Source organism: Neofelis nebulosa, chromosome 15 (genome assembly GCF_028018385.1).
Source record: "Neofelis nebulosa isolate mNeoNeb1 chromosome 15, mNeoNeb1.pri, whole genome shotgun sequence".
Classification (NCBI taxonomy): domain Eukaryota; kingdom Metazoa; phylum Chordata; class Mammalia; order Carnivora; family Felidae; genus Neofelis; species Neofelis nebulosa.
In genome coordinates this window covers 312966-334178 of record NC_080796.1, presented here as the reverse complement: position 1 = coordinate 334178, position 21213 = coordinate 312966, and the positions used below count along the sequence as shown (strand labels likewise).

The 21213-nt window shown below is 38.0% G+C and overlaps 1 protein-coding gene across 1 annotated transcript in view; it reads left to right on the top strand.

Annotated features, from left to right (window-relative positions):
- The window catches only part of LOC131495869 (ankyrin repeat domain-containing protein 26-like), a 168276-nt gene that overhangs the window by 120427 nt on the left and 26636 nt on the right, over nucleotides 1–21213 (top strand). The window contains exons 14-19 of the mRNA XM_058701043.1: nucleotides 2879–3092; nucleotides 4924–5101; nucleotides 5336–5473; nucleotides 7563–7709; nucleotides 11581–11651; nucleotides 11982–12075. Coding sequence (XP_058557026.1) covers nucleotides 2879–3092; nucleotides 4924–5101; nucleotides 5336–5473; nucleotides 7563–7709; nucleotides 11581–11651; nucleotides 11982–12075 — 842 coding nt within the window. The remainder of the gene's footprint in view (nucleotides 1–2878; nucleotides 3093–4923; nucleotides 5102–5335; nucleotides 5474–7562; nucleotides 7710–11580; nucleotides 11652–11981; nucleotides 12076–21213) is intronic.

Sequence of the window (21213 nt, the reverse complement as noted above, 5' to 3'; positions counted from 1 at the left end):
GGGTGCCTTGGGAAGCTGGGGGAGGAGCCACAAAGGCAGCAAGGAGCACCGCACTTCCCTCTTCTTTTTTAATGTATACATTCAGTGCTATAAGTCTTCATGTGAGTGCTACTAAAGCAGGACTCTACAAATTCTACTATGTTTTCATTTTCATTCAGTTAAGAATCCTCTCTAATTTTTTTTTCTTTTTTCATTACTTCTTTGACCCAGGGGATATTTTGATGTGTTCTGTAGTTCACAAATAGTTGAGTATTTTCCAGAGATATTTTTGTGCTTGATTTCTGATTTGATTGCTTAGTGGTCAGGGAACACACTATTATGAGTTCAGGCCTCTTGACTTCTTCCTTTTATTAAGATTTATTTTTGACCCAGAACATAGTCTTTTTTGGTAAGTGTTCCATAGATCCTTGAGAAGAATAGTGGCGGCCAAGTCTACTATGCCCTTGCTGATGTTGAGCCTATTGAAATATCAGACTATAATTGTGAATTTGCCTGTTTCTCTTTTCAGTTGTATCAATTTTTGTTTCATGTACTTTGAAGCTATTAACAGATACATGAACATTTAAGATTGCTCTTAATTGACCCTTTTATGATTATACAATGACCTGTTGTTTATTGCTGGTAATAATTTTTTTGCTTGAAACTGTTTTGTCTGCTATTCATATAGCCACTCTAGCTCAGCCTTCTTTGGTCACGTGTTAGTGTGGTATATCATATTTCTGTCTTTCGAACAAATTTCTGTCTTGACATTTAAAGTGCATTTTGTATAGGTGGCATATAGTTGAGTCTTCCTTTTTTATCCATTCTGCCAGTCTGCGTTTTAGTTGAGGCTTTTAGACCGTTTTCATTTACTGTGATGTTTTTTTTTCAATATATGAAATTTATTGTCAAAGTGGTTTCCATACAACACCTAGTGCTCATCCCAAAATGTGCCCTCCTCAATACCAATCACCCACCCTCCCCTCCCTCCCACCCCCCATCAACCCTCAGTTTGTTCTCAGTTTTTAAGAGTGTCTTATGCTTTGGCTCTCTCCCACTCTAACCTCTTTTTTTCTTTTTTCCTTCCCCTCCCCCATGGGTTTCTGTTAAGTTTCTCAGGATCCACATAAGTCTGAAAACATATGGTGTCTGTCTTTCTCTGTATGGTTTATTTCACTTAGCATCACACTCTCCAGTTCCATCCAGGTTGCTACAAAGGGCCATTTACTGTGATTTTTGAGATAGTTGATTTGAATATGTCATCATGCTGTTTGATTTGCATTTGTCCTATCTGCTCCTTGTTCCCGTTCTCTTCTTTTTCCGCTTTCTTTTAATCAAGTAATTTTTATGATTCAGTTTTATCTATTTATTTATTTATTCATTCATGTATTCATTTATTCATTTATTTATTTAGGCTTCCTAGCTAGAACTTTTCAGTTTTGCTGCTTTAGTGGTCGGTTTAGGGTTTATAGTCTATGGTTTCAGCATCACAGTCTCCCTTCCAGTAACGTTATACCACATCGCATAGAGTTTAGGCAAATCACAAGAGTTGACTTCCATTTCTTCTTTCCTAGACATATCCTTCCTGGGTCAGTGGGATTATAGTGTTCCTGAGGTTTAGGTAGATTTGGGCCATTTTTTTTCCCTGTCCTTGTCCCCTGCCTCTTTGGGCAATTGTATATTTCCCAGTTGAAGTTTTCTCCCAAGTTTCCTATGTTAAACTTCAGTCTTTTGTTTTGTGAGGTCTAATATGTGTTTATTCCTACCCATCGTATTGTTCATGGCTAACATAATTTACATCTCTGTAAGTGCTATTTGGTTTTTAAATCAATACCTTCCATGCCTCTAGTTATCTTTTCATGCTTTGTTTGGAGATATAGTTAAGTTACTTACAAACAGTTGGATCCTTTAGTCTTGCTCTTACGAATTATTGGCTGAATCCAGAGTGGTGATCAGCCTATGGCAAATTATGAGTTTTTCTATCTTAGCTAATGTGAATAGATACTGTCCCTCGTGCTGTGGGAGCACCAGGCAGTGTTTCCTCTACTCTTTTCAGATTTTTTTTCCCTTGATGACTTCCTTCCATGTATGCACTGGTTGTTACTCTGCCGAATAGCCAAAGGGGACCCTGTGCAGATGCCCAGGGTTCTTTCTGTGTCCTGCTTTCTCCTCTCTTGGATGCTGACCTGTCGTCTCTATCTGCCTTGACTTCACCAGACTCTCAGTTTTGCCACCTTGACTCAAGGACTCTGGTGAAATCTACTTAAATAATATATGTCTCTTGTGTCATAGCCTGAAAACTCCCTCAAGGCATTGAGCTTGGGCATACGCGTTAGGCTAACGTGTTTTGTTTTCAGGGATCATTGTCCTTCATTGTCTGAAGTTCTGTGTCTTGAAAATCATGTTAAAATTGTATTTTGTCTGTTTTGTTTTTGCTTGCTTCAGGTAGGAAGATCAATCAGTACGTGTTACCCCATCTTGGCCAGAAGCAGATTACAGTGGAACTTCGGCACATGCTCTAGACTGTCGAGAGTGCTTGTCTTCCTCCTTTGCTTAATTGTCTCCTGCTCATCCTTCATTTCTCAGTATAGTTATCTCTTCCTCAGGGACATCTATCTTCCTTGGGCCCAATCTAGATCAAGTTATGATCACAGAACTCTGTCTTCTAATAGGAACTATCTGAATTTAGAATTACCATTTGAGTTGTCTTTCTCCTTCACTAGACTTTAAGCTAATCGAGAGCCAGGGGTCTTCTCTATTGTATCTGTAGAGCTGAGTATAACATCTTCCATTGAAGGTATATATTTATTCAATGTGTGAATGAGTGAATTGAAGATGCACAGGCCTGTATATGCAAAAAGTACTCATCTATTTTATTTCTGTTTCTTCTCTGATGCAGATTATGCTGGCTTCTTGAAAATCCGAGATATATGTGTTTCTTATGAGAAATTAAGGAAACTTAACAAAAATCACTGTAAACTTCTTATGGGAAAAATGACAGAAATGGACAAAGTGGTTAGTGCACTACAGAACGAGCTACGAGAAGCCAAAGACATGATATCACGGTTAGAACATCAAAAAGTGGAATGGGAACGTGAATTCTGCAGTTTGAGGTACAGCATCTTGGCTTTAAGGAAATATTTCAACTGTTTCCTTTTATACTACAGATGTGTAGGGGCAGTTTTCTAATTGCTGACTTACCTTATGGGATTTTCCTGGAAAGAATACTTGTTTAGTGTTGTGAGGTGTGTGATTCTTGGCAATAACACAGCAAGTTCTTAACAGTGAATACTTCTAATACTTTAATGTATATTCCAAATCACAATTTTAATGGCCCTATAAAAGTCCACCATAGTCCAAGAAACATCATTATTTAAGAGATTGAATTATGCTTGTTTTTCATCTTTCAGTATTTTAATTAATGCTGTCAGGAATGTCTTTTATATAAATCTGTTTCTACATGTCTGCTTACTTACTTGGAATCAATTCTTCAATATAGTGTAATCTGGTTAAAGTATAAACATTTTTAAAAAGGTCTTTGATCCATATTTTTAAGTTGTTCTCAGGAAAGTTTATATTACTTTCTGTACCTACTAACAGAGTATAAAATGGTCATTTTTCTCAAGAGAGTAAAATTTGCCAAAATTGAATCCGTTTTCTTCTTAACATGCAGGGGTTAAAAAGTAAAGTGGGGGTGCCTGGGTGGCTCAGCTGGTTAAGCATCTGGCTTTGACTCAGGTGATGATCTTGTGAGTTTGAGCCTTGCTTTGGGTGGGCTCGAGCCCTGCTTTGGGTGAGCAGGAGCCCCGCTTCGGGTGAGCTCCTCTTCTCTCACTCTGTCTCTCCCTCTCTGTCTGCCCCTCGTGGGATTCTGTCTCTCTTTGTCTCTCTCTGCCCTCGTTCACCTGAGTCATCTCTCTCTCAATAAAAAATTTAAACAAAGTAAAATGGGGGCCCCTGGGTGGCTCAGTCAGTCAAGCGTCCGACTTTGGCTCAGGTCATGATCTCAGGGTTCGTGAGTTTGAGCCCCACATCGAGCTGTGTGTTGTCAGTGCAGAGCCCACTTCGGATTTTCTGCCTCTCTCTCTCTCTCTCTCTGCCCCTCCTTTGTTTGCATGGGCTCTCCCTTTCTCTCTCAAAAATGAATAAACATTAAAAAAAAGTAATCACGGAAAGTGATTACTGATAAGTTTTTTCAACATCTCTGTCATAGGTAGATAACATTAATTCAAGAGTGTATGCTGAAAGGTCATATTACTCTTTATTGTTTACTTAATCAATACGTATCCTGTGTTGTTCTAAAAGGGATGTTTAAGTGATTCGTAAAGTAGGTAATCACCCTCAACAAGGTAAGTTGCAAGTGTTGTGGAAGAAGAAACAAAAATTATAGGCAACAGATATTAGACTCGTCAGCATAGTCTTGGATGACAGTAATCTGCACGTGTATGTTGTGTAAACAACATCCACAGATGCTCTCTTACACTGCACATCATTTTTGGAGGTACCTGTAAGGTTCCGTCAAGTGGAAATTTTATTTCCAGTGAATTGATAAACTTGCTTATAAACAGTAACTTCTCTTTTTAATGAGAAACTGAATTATCTGTCCTATGGAGGAATAATTATACCTGTGGGAAAGGGGGTAATTTTCAACTCTAACTTTCCTGAATAATTTCAAACTTCCTTTCCTACAACATCTACCAGAGTTATTACTGACTAAAACTAACGAAGTTGCATAATGCTTTCTCCTGGCTTTTTTTCAACTGTATATATGGTTTGGAAGAGATTGAAGTGACAAATTAAAAACATGAGCCCTACAAGGAAAACAATCGGAAAACATAGAAATTTTTCATTTGGATAATAAGCCAACTTATGTGGAACCAGATCATAAAATGAACTTTTTATGTCTAACAAAGCAAATTTTAAAAGAAGCACATGTAATTGCAGATGTACCTTAAAACAAGAAGAAGAAGAAGAAAGAAGAAATGCTGATATGTTATATGAAAATATTAGGGAAAAGTTAAGAAGAAAAGAAGACGAATATAAGAAAGAAGTTGAAACAAAACAACAAGTTGAACTCGCTCTTAGAACGCTAAACATGGAATTGAAGGCCACCAAAAATCAGGTAAATCAGTTTTTGATAAAAACTGTATTTCCATCCATATTACATAGTGTAATATTATACACATATATTTTATAGTATCCCTTTGACTCAAGATATATTATTTAGGTTTAAAATAAATTAAAACATGGGATTATGTTCTTTTGAACATTTTTTTTAAAGTTCTCCACTTCAGCTTTTGACCTTTTTTTTTTTTTAACGGTATGAGACCAGAATCATAATGAAATGTGTCTCCAGGTTGTAGAAGAGCGCAGTGACACTCAGTGGCAACTTTCTCCAGATCAGAAGGCCAGAGTCTTACAAGATGGAAGTCCAAACAATCACCTTTACAAGCAAAAGGAGCTAGAAATGGCTCATAAGAAAACTAGTTCTAAGGTATCTTCTTTAGTTATTTTGAAGTACATGTGTGTATGTATTTGTATACATTCTATGTTTTAGTTATTATTACTTTTACTCCGTGTGTGTTTATAAATAAATAAATATATATATATATATATATATATATATATATGAAACTGAACTCTGTTCATCATGGAAACTATAGAGGATTTTAAAAGCACATATATTTTGCGGAGGGGCATGGGGGATGGTGGCATTTCTGCTTCGCTGGATAAAATAATATTCTTGATTAAATGCATTTGTCTGCAACAATTAGTGACATTCATAATGTCCTCATCCAAAGGAGAGGCTTTTATTACTTTCTGTAGGAATCGATGAGCTTTCCCTAATCTCAATACTATTGCTACTAGCAACATGCGTTTTAGTTTTGAACAGTTACTTCACTGCCTTGATATATTAATAGGTTAGTTGAACACTTCCGCTAATGGACAGGAGGACAAGTGTAGCCAGTTCACTGATCATATGTTCGGTATCAAGTCTCCTACTTTTGAGAAAAGTAACAGTTTTGCTTCAAGTAGCATCCTATTTCATTACAAGGAACTTTTGATAACAATGGTATGCTGTGGTATATACTTAATGATAATTTATTGATAGGTATTTTATTCCTAATAAAATAGCTGAGTGTATTTCCCCTCTTTTATATTTATTACTGTTTTCAACATGAAGAGGAAATGCAAGTTATTACAGCAGTAAATAATCTCATGGTTTTCTAAGAGATGTATAAATTTCACCTTATTTCCTATGAGTATTTTGAAATACAAGACTTCTTTCGTACTTGTGTATTTACACTAGAGAAGTGGCAGTGGTTGGTGCAAGAGCACTAGTTGTGGAGTGAGAAGACCTGGGGAGAGTCCTGCAGCTCACCATTTTAATCTCTCCATTCTAGAATTGTGATAACCAAATGAGTTCATTGATGTATGTAGAAGTGTTTCTATTATAGTACAGTGCCTAGATTTTTCAGTTATCAATAGATATAATTCTTATAACTGACTATAGAAATGGTAGCAAAGTAGATATCTATGAAATATTCTCAGGAAAGAAGAATTTTAGGAAATTTAATCTGTCCGAGTATATGCAGAGCTAAGGATTGTACTGTGGGGTCGCTGTGTTCGATACCTACTGTAAACTCAATTTTTAAGTATAGTCAGATTTATTAATCTTTTATTTTAGGCCTTCTGGTTTGTTGTAAATCAGAGAAAGGCTTTTCCAATTCTGAGATTCTGAACACTTTTCTCACAAAGACTTTTTAACTTTCATGCCTTCATTATCTTCAGTTAAAGTTCTGAACTTTTGGGAACTTATGCTTGTCTAAAATTTGAGATTTGGAGCCAACTTTATTTTTTTCCAGTTGGATATTCACTTATTGTAACCTTCCTTCCTTCCTTCCTTCTTTTCTTTTCTTTCTTTCTTTCTTTCTTTCTTTCTTTCTTTCTTTCTTTCTTTTCATGTTTCTTTATTCATTAGAGAGAGAGAGAGAGAGAGAGAGAGAGAATGCAAGAAGGGGAGGGGCAGGGAGAGAGAGAGCGAGGATCCTGAGCAGGCTCCTGACTGTCAGCACAGAGCCTGATGCGGGGCTTGAACCCACAGAATGTGAGATCATTCCCTGAGCCAAAATCAAGAGTCAGACACTCAACCAACTGAACCACACTGGCACCCCCTGCAACCTTTTCATTGTTTAAACACAGATTATACTTTAATTTCAAAGAAAATCATGATACTGCCATTTTATTGAGTGCTATCTGAAAATGTGCTTGGTTTTACTTAGCTTTCTGATAATCAGGAGAAAACACAAGATCGGTTGCATAAAAACCACATGTTGCAGGATGAAATTGTCGTGCTAAGACTGGAAAGAGACACCATAAAAAAATCAGAACTAGGCAGGGAGATAATACCTTTTGTGTCTTTAACTGAATTCAGTGAACAGGAATGTGTATGTGTTACAAAAAGACGGTGAGTTGATGTGTGTGTTGATATTTCTCAAAGTACGTATGTGAGAGTTGTCTATTATTAACATAATTTAATGATAAGATGATTTAGAAAATCAGTAACAGAAATGTCTTATTAGGTAGTTGCAAGACAACTTCAACAAGAACTGGCTGATACTCTGAAGAAACAGTCTATGTCAGAGGCTTCCCCAGAGGTTACATCATATCTTTGTCTGGAAGATGAAACACGGGATCTCAAGAAGAAATTAGCTCAAATCAGAAGTCAGGTATGTAGTAAATGTAACCTGTCAACAGCTAACTTATAGCTGGTTAAATAATATAAAGTGTTTTAGGATACCAATTTCCATGGACCGCTTTCTTTGGTATTTTCATTATAATTAATTTATTATGATTTTAGTATCTTTACAATGCATTTATTTTGTAAACTTCTGCCTTTCCTTCTCCTATTTGTGTTATACATTATTTTCTTATAATACTTTTAGGAAAGTTGAGGCTTTTGTATCCTTCCTCACAGAAATTGAGAGACTTTTTTCGTTCTTTCTTTAATTTAAATTTTTTTTTACATTTTATTTATTTATTTTGAGAGAAAAAGAGTGAGAGAGAGTGTGTGCGTGTGTGTTAACAGGGGAGGGGCAGAGAGAGGAGAGAGAGAGAATCCCAAGCAGGCTCCATGCTGTCAGTGTAGAGCCAGTGTGAGGCTCAGTCTCATGAACCATGAGATCATGACCTGAGCTGAAAGCAAGAATTGGACACTTAACTGACGTAGCCACCCAGGTGTCCCAAGAGACTTTTGTCCCCTACTAAACAATGTTTTTTAATGATATCTCTATTACGATGAGGCAAGCTGGATCAAATCAGAAGATAATGTTTAATGGAATGTTTCAGATAATTGTCTTAGTTCTCATCTTCACTTTTGAGAAGAATGCATATTGATTTCAGGATGACATGTACAGAAAGATCACTTAACAAACCACTTGAACTTCGGCATCTCCTTCATTTTCTTTGCCTTTTAGACATATTGTCAAAGCACGGAAATATTCAGATCATGTGTAGTATGGACACCCAAAAGCGAGAATTAAGAACATTCTCTGTGTCCTGCCATTGGGTTTTTTTAAAGCTATTTTGAGGTACAATACACATACCATAAAAATCACCCATTTGCCACGCACAGTTCACTGTCTCTGTGTACACTCGTGCAACCATCACTGCCATCAAGTAGAATGTTTTCCTCACCCTGAAAGGAAACCCTTCCCCGTTGCCCCCAGCCTCAGGCAACCACCAGTCTACTACTTGGTCTCTCAATGGCGTTGCCTCTTGTGAATATTTCATATAAATGGAGTCACACAACGTGTGGTCCTTTGGGACTAGCTATCTTTACTTAATGTTTTCTGGGTTCATCTGTGTTGATTACAGCTTATATCAGTGCTTCATTTCTTTTTATTGTCAACAGTACTCCATTGTGGGTTAAGGCCCTTGTTCATTCATCAGTTGATGGACCTTTGGGTTGTGTCCACTTCTTGCCTATTAATACTGCTGCTTATGAACATTTATGTAGTTCTTGTGTGGACATCCGTTTTTAATGTCTCTGCCATCAGATTTTATCCTCTGAGTTAATTGGGTTGATTTCACCATCTCTCAGCCATTACTCATGCTGTCCTTACTGTCTTTTTAGTTTCTGTTCCCCTTGAGTAAACCTATGTTATTCAGACTTGGCTCACAGTCTCCTTTCCAATGAACTTTCTCTGACTGTTCTAACTCCCATTAGCTTTAACTCTCTTGACACTTGTCATCTAGCCTGTGCAGAACAATTTAGTCCTTTATTTGGCATTATTTTTATTTTTTCATGACAGGTAATTCCGTCTTCCTAAGTATAAATTTAAGGGATAGTAATATTTGATACGTGTGGTACTTATCCTTGTATAAATTGAAAATACTTTAACCTAACAGTTTTTCCGATAAAATTAAGTACTTTATACCGTATCAATAAATTCTTCTTGGAAACATTGGTATAACAAAGCTTTTATTCTAAATGTATGCTAAGAAATGAAATACTAAATTGAGGGGTGCTGGCTGGCTCCAGTCCTATCAGAGTCTGCCTTTGGCTCAGGTCATGATCTCCATGTTCTTGAGATGGAGCCCTGCATTGGGCTTTCTGCTGTCAGCAGAGCCTGCATTGGATCCGTTGTGTCCCTCACGTTCTGAGCCACTCAGACTCGTGCTCTGTATCAAAAAATAAACGTTAAAAAATGTGTGTATATCTCTATACACACACACACACACACACACTTATATAAGTAAAACTATTAATGAAAGCACTTAATCAAATAGAGGAGAAATGTTCAATCAAATGTTTAGGTTTTTTTCCCCTGTCACTATGAAAAAGCATGCTAAATTTGTCTTTCTTTCTTACACAGCCAGAACTGTGATTTACAGATTTGTATCACTTTACCAATGCAAATATCTGGGGACAGCTTTTCTGATATGCTTTTACCACAAACCCTTAATCTCTTCATCAGAGTACATGTTAAAGCAGCCTAACGTAAAGAGTATGGACATGAAATGATTGAGGAACTTTAGTTTCTCAAGACTCGTTTGTTTCCATGTCATTGGCTTTCCCTTGCCTCTGATGGTCATGTAAAGGATCTACTACTCAGTCAAGGATGTGCTATTTGTACCGTAGTCTGTGAGCATTCTCCACTCAGTGGTATAGAGAGGAAGTAAGTTAAAATGATTATAAATGGAAAAAAGTACTGTTGGCTAGTGGCATTGGCAAAGATTTTGTAGTACTGAGGAGATATTCTAGGCCTCATGCTCCCCATTTGCTACCACTTGTGGTGGAATGAAGAATAACCTCAGTATAATTTGTATAGGGGAAAACTTGTTTTGGCAGGCCACCTGCCTAAACTATCACATTGTATTGGAACACAAACCACAGCAACAATCATCATGCTACATGCAGACACTTAGAGCTGACCATGTGCCACGTACCCTTCTAAGTTGTTCATCTATTATTTCCTAATGTAATCTTCCCAACATCCCAGTGGGGTAGATACTATTATTTATTTTGAGATCACTTTTTTAAAGTCCTTTGTTTTGAGAGAGACAAAGAGACAGAGAGACAGAGAGATTTTGGGGAAGGGCATGTAGGGAGAGAGAGAAAGGGAGAGAGAGAGAATCCCAAGCAGGCTCCTCACTGTCCATGCACAGCTCGATGTGGGGCTCAATCACATGACCCTGTGATCATGTCCTGAGCTCAAATCAAGAGCCAGACACTGAACCGACTGAGCCATTCAGGTGCCCCAGTAGGTGCTATTATTACCTTCATTTTACAGATGCAGAGATTGAGACATGGAAGTTTTAGGTAGTGTGCTCAAGGTCATACAGCTCATAATGAGCAGAACTGGGAAATCAGACCCAGGCATTCTGGCCCCTACTAGGATATTGCTTCTCAAATTCTTCCATGAAATATCTTGTCACTGAAAACAGTGTGTTCAGTTTCACAATCACGAGAATAGGAACGTAATTCACCTATGTGAATATGTAAAATCATAGTTGATGTGGTGCTTGGAATATGAAAATAGAAATGTTTACCATAAGGTAAATTCCTATATTTCCTCCATTTGACCAATAGATACATTTGTACATTTATGTGATCATATATAATCTAAAAACATTAACAACGTTATGTTTTTGTAGGAGAGTAAGGTTGGTAAACTATTCTGTAAGAGTATTGAAACATTTCATCTTTGTAGGCCATAGTCTCTGTTGTAGAAGCTGAACTCTTTTGTTATGACCTCAAAGTAGCCATCAATCAGCATGTAGAGGAGAGGGTGGCTGGCTCCAAAAATATTTTACTTACAGCGGCACTTGGGCGGGTTAGTTGGCTGAGGTCCTGACTCTTAATTTCCACTCAGGTCATGATCCCAAATCCCACATCATGAGACTGGTCATGAGACCGAGCCCCACATCAGGCTTTGCCCTGAGCTAGCAGCCTGCTTACCATTTTCTCTGTCTCTCCCTCTGTCTCTCTTCCCCACTTCTGCATGCTCTCTCTCTCAAGTCAAAAAAAATTAAAGAAACAGATGATGGTGTTCTACTAGATTTTCAGTGGTTAAAATTATTTTTTCTCTATTTTAGTTGCAAGAAGAACAGGAACGACATGGAGAGGCCGTAAGATATGCTGCGGAGAAGAAAGATCATGTGCAAAAGTATAATTTAAGCCTCACAGAAAATAACTTGTTTATTTATAAAGCAGATAAACAGTGTAGTATGGGAAATGTATTAGTTATGCCAGTATATCATTGTTAAGCTGGATACAAATTCCAGCTTTGAGCTATTTTTAAATGCAGAATTGTGGCATATTATCTCTCAATTTTGCACCTTATCCACAAAACACAATGAGAAAAATGGCACAATTCCGAAATCTTCCTCTTGACAAAATTTTAAGGATTTCTGTAATACCCTCATTTGTTCAGAAAGTATGTGATGTTGTTTTAAATTTATGTGTGAGAATAATTATCTTAAGATCTGCATTTTAGGCTACAGGTTAAAAATGCCACACAAGAAGCAACCATCAAACATCAAGCGGCCCAAATTCAATATCTTGAGAGCAACGTGATAAAGACAAGTTTGGTAAGTCGATCTCTTAATGTCTATCCTACTGAAAAGGAATCCGTATTTCACTAGTAGTAGTACATAAGAATGTTTTGGATCCCATGGAAAATCTCACTGCTGCAAAGGTTTGGTTGATATTGTTCCTACTTGCTACTAGTGATGTAATTCTTCTATATAGATGAAGTTGATTGAACTCATAAAGTAATGATGTTTATAGTGAGATTTTCATAAAAAACATTGTGAGAATCTAAAAAAAGCAACATTTTATATATACCACATTGAGCATTTGTTTTAGTCTACCTTTGGCTACTGTTAATAATGCTGCTGTGAACGTTGGCATACAGATGTGTGAGAGTCCCTGCTACTATTTTTCAGCGTGTTTCAAACGTCCCCAATCTTTGAGTGATCATTTGATCTTGAATTCTGACATTCTCTTGTAATCTCATCCCTTCAGTGAGAGTTTGAAAACGGTTATTTTAATGATGATTTGTTGTAATTTGTAATTACAAGTTTGCAATTTATTCTCTTCATTAACAATGACTGGCAGATCATTATGCAAACGTCCTTCTCAAAGGAATGGACTTTTCTCCTTGTTGGATTTTGTAAAGGAAAAGAAATGCCATTGAAAAAGGAGAAATGGCTGCTCTGTCAGGGTCTTACCTAGTAACATAGTGCTCCTACCATTACAAGTTCAGACTCATTTTTTTTTTCCATTCACGTGAGTTAATCAGACTTTCAGAGATTTCACAATTCAATCTCAGAAAAGACTAATGTGCCATTCAGGATTCTCATTAATTGATATGTAGTGAAACCACAACTGTTTTCCAAGAAGAACAGTTAATGTCATCCCACTCTCACCCTCGTTTGGAGGATGCTCATTGTAAATCGTAAGTGGGAGCAATGAGGTAGATACACTGACCAACTCGTTTCTGTCAGTCACAAAAGCTATATAATATACATGCAAGTTTCATTAGGCAGCTATACCCGTCAGGGGAACTAGAACATTCTGTTGACTGGTCCTTTTTGTGGCTGGAGAGACATTGAGAATTACTCCTTTTCTAGACGTCTTATTAATGAGTCACATTGTATTAGGGAACTTTTCATGCGAGTAACATGATACTGGTTTGATCAGTCTTCTATGAATGAGAGTGCTAGGCATTGTCCTGCTGTGTCCTAAAGAAATCATTAAGGTCTCAAAAACTATAATCTGTAAGGATATCCGAAACTGATGAAGCTTATTAAAGAATAACGAGGGATTTTCTGTAGATCCCTATAGAAAGGAATTAGGGTTATGGCATGAAATTATCTGCCACTTTAAATTTTTTTTCAATGTTTTTTATTTATTTTTGGGACAGAGAGACACAGAGCATGAACGGGGGAGGGGCAGAGAGAGAGGGAGACACAGAATTGGAAACAGGCTCCAGGCTCCGAGCTGTCAGCACAGAGCCCGATGCGGGGCTCGAACTCACAGACGCGAGATCCTGACCTGGCTGAAGTCGGCCGCTTAACCGACTGCGCCACCCAGGCGCCCCTATCTGCCACTTTAAAGTGTTCCCTGTGAAACAAAAAGATAGCTTTCAGCCAACTCAGTCCATAGCTCTGACTTCTCTAGAAAGTCCTTATCTCCTGAATCCCCAAACCAGGGGCTACCTGGGTGAAGATATTTGATGCACACAATTTTGAGGTGAAGAATCTGGATTGGGAAGAAGAGGTAGCTCTAGCCAACTTAACATTCCTAACAATATAGTCAAGTATGGGTCTGAAAAGAACTTCAGAAGACTTCTGTAAGTTGAAATCTCTATGGATGAAGAAATTACTCAAAAGGAAACAAAGGCAAACCAGTGATCATCCCGCCCTTGTGATAAATGTCGTGTTATAAAAAAAAGCGAGACAAAGTATGCTGGTCAGCATCCTAAGGGTAAGGGTGCTCCCTAAGACTCAATAAGAAAAAGACACTCAAAGTAACACCGAAAAGAGTCCAAATAAAATGTACACGATTAGCTGTCTACAAAGGTGCTCCATGTCAAGTAATGATTTTTTGAGTGCGCGGTTGAGGATGTTGTCTATGAGCACTTGATGGAAGAGCAAAAAGTACACATGGCCTAGGTAAAGGGGCCAAAGCTGGAAATGTGAATTAGAGAATCTGGTTTTGAAGCCTTAAGAGCAATTCAAAACACAGATAGCAAGGGGCAAGGACTTAATGTCAGGGGTTGCCGTCCTTCAGAAATAAGGTGTGGTTAAAAGAGCAGAGGGATGGCATGGTCATTTTTCTCACCTGCTGCTGAAAAGTGAAGTAAGCAGGATAGAGACCTTAATAAAATTAAAAAAAAAATAAGATGTTCATGATGACCTTCAAAATGTCTTAGTGGAATGACAGGAGTGAAAGTTAGATTTTAGTGTAAAAGAAGGAAATAAGTGAAGAAAGCTTGAATCTGTGGATGAGACGATACATTAAGGAATGTTCGAGTCCACTGCAAGGGGAGAAGCAGCGTGATAGATGGACAAAGCTTCAAAAGTTAAGCAAATGGTTAATAGAAAAGGAGAAATTGAAATCTTTCTTCCTTATGCAGCTGGTGCTGTGATTTACAGATGTGTAGCACTTTACCAACTGCAAAGCTCTGGGGCCAGCTTTTCTGATATGTTGTTACAAAACCTTAATCTCCTCATCAGAGTACCTGCTAAAGCAGCCTAATGTAAACAGTGTGGGCATGAAATGATTGAGGAACTTTGGTTTAGCAAGACTCCATTATTTCCATGTCAGTGGCTTTCCCTTGCCTCTGATGGTCATGTAAAACATCTATTACTCAATGTAAGAGGTGCTATTTGTACCATAGTCCGTGAGTATTGTCCACTGAGTAGTATAGAGAGGGAGTTAGTTAAAAGTATTATAAGTGGGAAAAAAAAGTACTGTTTGCTAGTGGCATTGGTGAAAGTTGTGTGAAGTACTGAGGAGAGATTCTGGGCCTCATGCTCCCCATTTGCTGCCACTTGCGGTGGTATGAAGAATGACTTCAGTATAATTTGTCTAGGGGACCACTTGTATTGGCATGCCACCTGCCTTAACTATCTCATTGTATTGGAACACAAAATACAGCAACAGTAATCATGCTAAAGGCATAACTTAGAGCTATGTGCCACGTACTCTTCTAAGTTGTTCACATATTATTTCCTAATTTTATATTCCCAAGATCCCAGTGAGGTAGATCCTATTATTATTTATTTTTCAGATCACTTTTATAAGATTCTTTATTTTGAGAGACAGAGAGAGAGACAGAGAGAGAGACAGAGAGAGATTGTGGGAAGAGCAGGTAGGGAGAGAGAGAGAGAGAGAGAGAGAGAGAGAGAGAGAGAGAGAATGCCAAGCAGGCTCCTCGCTATCCACGCAGAGCTGGATGTGGGGCTCAATCACGTGACTCTGAGGTCATGTCCTGAGCAGAAATCAAGAGCAACACGCTGAACCGACTGAGCCACTCAGGTACCCCAGTAGGTGCTGTTATTACTTTCATTTTACAGATTTAGAGACTGAGACACGGAAGTTTTAGGTAGTGTGCTTAAGGTCATACAGCTCATAACCAGCAGAATTGGGAATTCAGACCCAGGATTTCTGGCTCCTACTAGGATACTGCTTGTCAGACTCTTCCATGAAATATCTCGTTGTCACTGAAAACAGCATGTTCAGTTTGATAATCACGAGAACAGCAATGTCATTCACCTATGTGAATATTGAAAATCATAGTTGATATGGTGCTTGAAATATGAAAACAGAAATGTTTACCATAAGGTAATTTCCTATATTTCCTCCATTTGACCAGTAGATACATTTGTGTTTTTATCTGATCATATATAATTTAAAAACATTAACAATGTTATGTTTTTGTAGGAGAGTAAGATTGGTAAACTGTTCTGTACCAGTATTGAAATGTTTTCGGCTTTGTAGGCCATAGTCTCTGTTGTAGAAGCTGAACTCTTTTGTTATGCCCTAAAAGTAGCCATCATTCAGCATGTAGAGGAGAGTGTGGCTGGGTCCAATAAGATTTTAGTTACAGGGGTGCTTAGGCGGCTTAGTTGGTTGAGCGTCCTGACTCTTAATTTCCACTCAGCTCATGATCCCAAACCCCACATCATGAGACTGGTCATGAGACCGAGCCCCACATCAGGCTTTGCCCTGAGCTTGCAGCCTGCTTCCCTTTTTCTCTGTCTCTCCCTCTGACTCCCTTCCCACTTGTGTGTGCTCTCTCCCTCTCTGTCTCTCTTTCAAGTACAAAATAACAACAACAACAAAAAAAACCATTTAGTTACAGAAACAGGTGATGGTGTTCAACTAGATTGACAGTATTTGAAAGTATTATTTTTTTCTTTATTTTAGTTACAAGAAGCACAGGAACGACATGCAGAGGCCGTAAGATACGCTGAGAAGATTAAAGATCATATGCTAAGGTATAATTTAAACCTCACAGAAAATAACTTGTTTATTTATAAAGCAGATAAGGAGTGTACTATGAGAAATGTATTAGTTATGCGAGTATATCATTGTTAAGCTGGATACGAATTCCAGCTTTGAGCTATTTTGAAATGCAAAATTTTGGCATCTTATCTCTCAATTTTGCACCATTACCACAAAACACAACGAGAAAATTGGCACAATTGCCAAATCATCCTCTTGATACAATTTTAAGAATTTCTGTAATACCCTCACTTGTTCAGAAATTACACGATACAGTTTTAAAATTATGTGTGAGAATAATTATCTTAAGATCTGCATTTTAGGCTAAAGGTTAAAAATGCCAGGCAAGAAGAAACCATCAAACATCAAGCGGCCCAAATTCAAGATCTTCAGAGCAACTTGCTAAAGGCAAGTTTGGTAAGTCGATCTCTTAATGATTGTCCTGAAAAGGAATCCTTATGTCACTAGTAGTAGTACATAAGAATGTTTTGGATCATATGGAAAATTTCACTGATCAAAATATTTGGTTGATATTGTTTCTTCTTGCTACTAGTGATGTAATTCTTCTATATAGATGAAGTTGATTGAATTCATAAAGTAATGATGTTTGTAGTGAGATTTAAATAAAAATATTGTGAGAATCTAAGAGCAACATTTTATATATACCACAGTGAGCATTTGATTTAGTCCTCCTTTTGGCTATTGTATATAAAGGCGCTGTGAACATTGGCATACAGATGTGTGAGTCCCTGCTAATATTTTTCAGCATGTTTCAAACATCCCCAGTCTTTGAGAGATCATTTCATCTGGCATTCTGAGTTTCTGTTGTAAACCCAACCCTTTAGTGAGAGTTTCAGAAAGAGTTCTTTTAATGATGATATGTTGTAATTTATAATTACAAATTTGCAACTTATTCTCTTCATCAACAATGACTAGCAGGTCATTATGCAAACGTCCTTCCCAAAGAATATCCTTTTCTCTTTGTTGGATTTGGTAAAGGAAAAGAAATGCCAATAAAAAAGGAGAAATGGCTGCTCTGTCAGGGTCTTACCTAGTAACATAGTGCTCCTACCATTGCAAGATCAGAAACTCATTTTTTTTCCATTCACTTGAGTTAATCAGCCTTTCAGAGATTTCAGAATTCAATTTCAGAAAAGACTAATGTGCCATTCAAGATTCTCATTTATTGATATGTAGTGAAACCCCAACTGTTTTCCAAGCGGAACAGTGAATGTCATCCCACTCTCACCCTCGTTTGTAGGATTCTCATTGTAAATCGTAAGTGGGAGCAATGAGGTAGATACACTGACCAACTCGTTTCTGTCAGTCGCAAAAGCTATATAATATACATGCAAGTTTCATTAGACAGCTATACCCATCAGCAGAACTAGAACATGGTGTTGACTGGTCCTTTTTATGACTGAAGGGACATTGAAAATTACTTTCTTTTCTATACGTCTTATTAATGAGTCACATTGTAATAGGGAACTTTTCATGCGAGTAATAGGACACTCTGTTGATCAGTCTTCTATGAATGACAGTGCTAGGCATTGTCCTGCTGTGTCCTAAAGAAATCATTAAGGTCTCAAAAACTAAAATTTGTAAGGATATCCAAAACTGATGAAGCTTATTAAAGAATAACGGGGGATTTTCTCTACATCTCTATAGAAAGGAATTAGGGTTATGGCATGAAATTACCTGCCACTTTAAGGTCTCTGTGAATCAAACACTGAAGATTGCATTTGGCCAACTCAGTCCATAGGTCTGACTTCTCTAGAAGGTCCTTATCTCCTGAATCCCCAAACCAGGGGCTACCTGGGTGAAGATATTTGATGCACACAATTTTGAGGTGAAGAATCTGGATTGGGAAGAAGAGGTAGCTCTAGCCAACTTAACCTTCCTAATAATATTGTCAAGTATGCGTCTGAAAGGAACTTCAGAAGACTTCCGTAAGTTGAAATCTCTATGGACGAAGAAATTACTCAAAAGGAAACAAAGGCAAACCAGTGATCATCCCGCCCTTGTGATAAATGTCGTGTTATAAAAAAAAGCGAGACAAAGTGTGCTCGTCAGCATCCTAAGGGTAAAGGTGTCCCGTAAGACTCAATAAGAAAGACACACTCAAAGTAACACCAAAAAGAGTCCAAATAAAATGTACACGGTTAGCCTTCTACAAAGGTACTCCATGTCAAGTAATGATTTTTGAGCGGACGGTTGAGGATGTTGTCTATGAGCACCTAGACGGAAGAGCGAAAAGTACACATGGCCTAGGTAAAGGCGCAAAGCTGGAAATGTGAATTAGAGAATCTGGTTTTGAAGCCTTAAGAGCAATTCAAAACACAGATAGCAAGGGGCAAGGATTTAATGTCAGGGGTTGCCGTCCTTCAGAAATAAGGTGGGGATAGAAGCGCAGAGGGATGGCATGATCATTTTTTTCAGCTGCTGCTGAGAAGTGAAGCAGAATAAAGACTTTAACAATTTTTTTTTAAAAAAAGGTCCTTTATGACCCTCAAATTTTCTTAGTGGAATGATTGGATTGAAAGTTAGATTTTAGTGTAAAAGAAGGAAATAAGTGAAGAAAACTTGAATCTGTAGATGAGATGATTCATTAAAGAATGTTCGAGTCCACTGCAAGGGGAGAAGCAGCGTGATAGATGGAGAAAGATTCCAACTTAAGCAAATGGTTAATAGAAAAGGAGAAATTGAAATCTTTCTTCCTTATACAGCTGGTGCTGGGATTTACAGATGTGTAGCACTTTACCAGATGCAAAGCTCTGGGGCCAGCTTTTCTGATATGCTATCACCACAAAGCCTTAATCTCTTCACCAGAGTACCTGCTAAAGCAGCCTAACATAAACAGTATGGGCATGAAATGATTGAGGAACTTTGGTTTAGCAAGACTCCATTATTTCCATATCAGTGGCTTTCCCTTGCCTCTGATGGTCATGTAAAGCATCTACTACTCAGTCTAGGCGGTGCTATTTGTACTTCGTGAGCATTGTCCACTGAGGGTATAGAGAGGATGTTAGTTGAAAGTATTATAAGAGGAAAAAAAAGTACTGTTTGCTAGTGGCATTGGCGAAAGTTGTGTGAAGTACTGAGGAGAGATTCTGGGCCTCATCCTCCCCATTTGCTGCCACTTGCGGTGATATGAAGAAGAATAACTTCAGTATAATTTGTCTAGGGGACCACTTGTATTGGCATGCCACCTGCCTAAACTATCTCATTGTATTGGAACGCAAAATACAGCGACAGTAATCATGCTAAATGCATACACTTAGAGCTGACTATGTGCCACGTACCCTTCTAAGTTGTTCATGTATTATTTCCCAAATTTATATTACCAAGATCCCAGTTAGGTAGATACTATTATTATTTATTTTGAGATCACTTTTTTAAGGTTCCTTATTTTGAGAGAGAGAGAGAGAGAGAGAGAGAGACAGATTGTGGGGAGGGGAAGGTAGGGAGAGTGAGAAAGAGGGAGAGAGACAGAGAGAGAGAGAGAGACAGAATTCCAAGCAGGCTCCTTGCTGTCCACGTAGACCCCGATGTGGGGCTTAATCACATGACCCTGAGATCATGTCCTGAGCAGAAATCAAAAGCAACACGCTGAACCGACTGAGCCACTCAGGTGCCCCAGTAGGTGCTGTCATTACCTTCATTTTACAGATGCAAAGACTGAGACATGGAAATATTAGGGAGTGTGCTCAAGGTCATAGAGCTCATATCCAGCAGAATTGGGAATTCAGACCCAGGCTTTCTGGCTCCTACTAGGATACTGCTTGTCAAACTCTTCCCTGAAATATCTCGTTGTCACTGAAAATAGCATATTCAGTTTCATAATCACGAGAATAGAAATGTCATTCACCTATGTGAATATTTAAAATCATAGTTGATGCAGTGCTTGTAATGTGAGAACAGAAATGTTTACCATAAGGTAATTTCCTATATTTCCTCCACTTGACCAGTAGATACATTTGTATATTTATCTGATCATATATAATTTATAAACATTAACAACGTTATGTTTTTGTAAGAGAGTAAGTTTGGTAAACTATTCTGGAAGAGTATTGAAACATTTTCGGCTTTGTAGGCCACAGTCTCTGTTGTAGCAGCTCCACTCTGCTGTTATGACCTAAAAGTAGCCATCAATCAGCGTGTAGGGGCGAGTGTGGCTGGGTCCAATAAGATTTCAGTTACATGGGCACTTGGGTGACTTTGTTGGTTGAGCGTCCTGACTCTTAATTTCTGCTTAGGTCATGATCCCAAACTCCACATCATGAGACCGGTCATGAGACCGAGACCCACATCAGGCTTCACCCTGAGCTTGGAGCCTGCTTACGAGTTTCTCTGTCTCTCCCTATGACTCCCTTCCCCATTTGGGCGTTCTCTCTCTCTCTCTCTCTGTGCCCCACTAAGTAAAAAAAAAAAAATAACATTTGGTTACAAAAACAGGTGATGGTGTTTTACTAGATTGTCAGTAGTTAAAATTATTTTTTTTCTTTATTCTAGTTGCAAGAAGCAAAGGATCGAGAGGCAAAGGACATAAGATATGCGGAGAAGACGTAAGATCATATGCAAAGTATAATTTAAACCTCACAGAAAATACCTTATTTATACAGCAGATAAGCAGTGTAGTACGAGAAATATACTTGTTATGCCAGTATATTATTGTTAAGCTGGATACAAATTCCAGCTTTGAGCTATTTTGA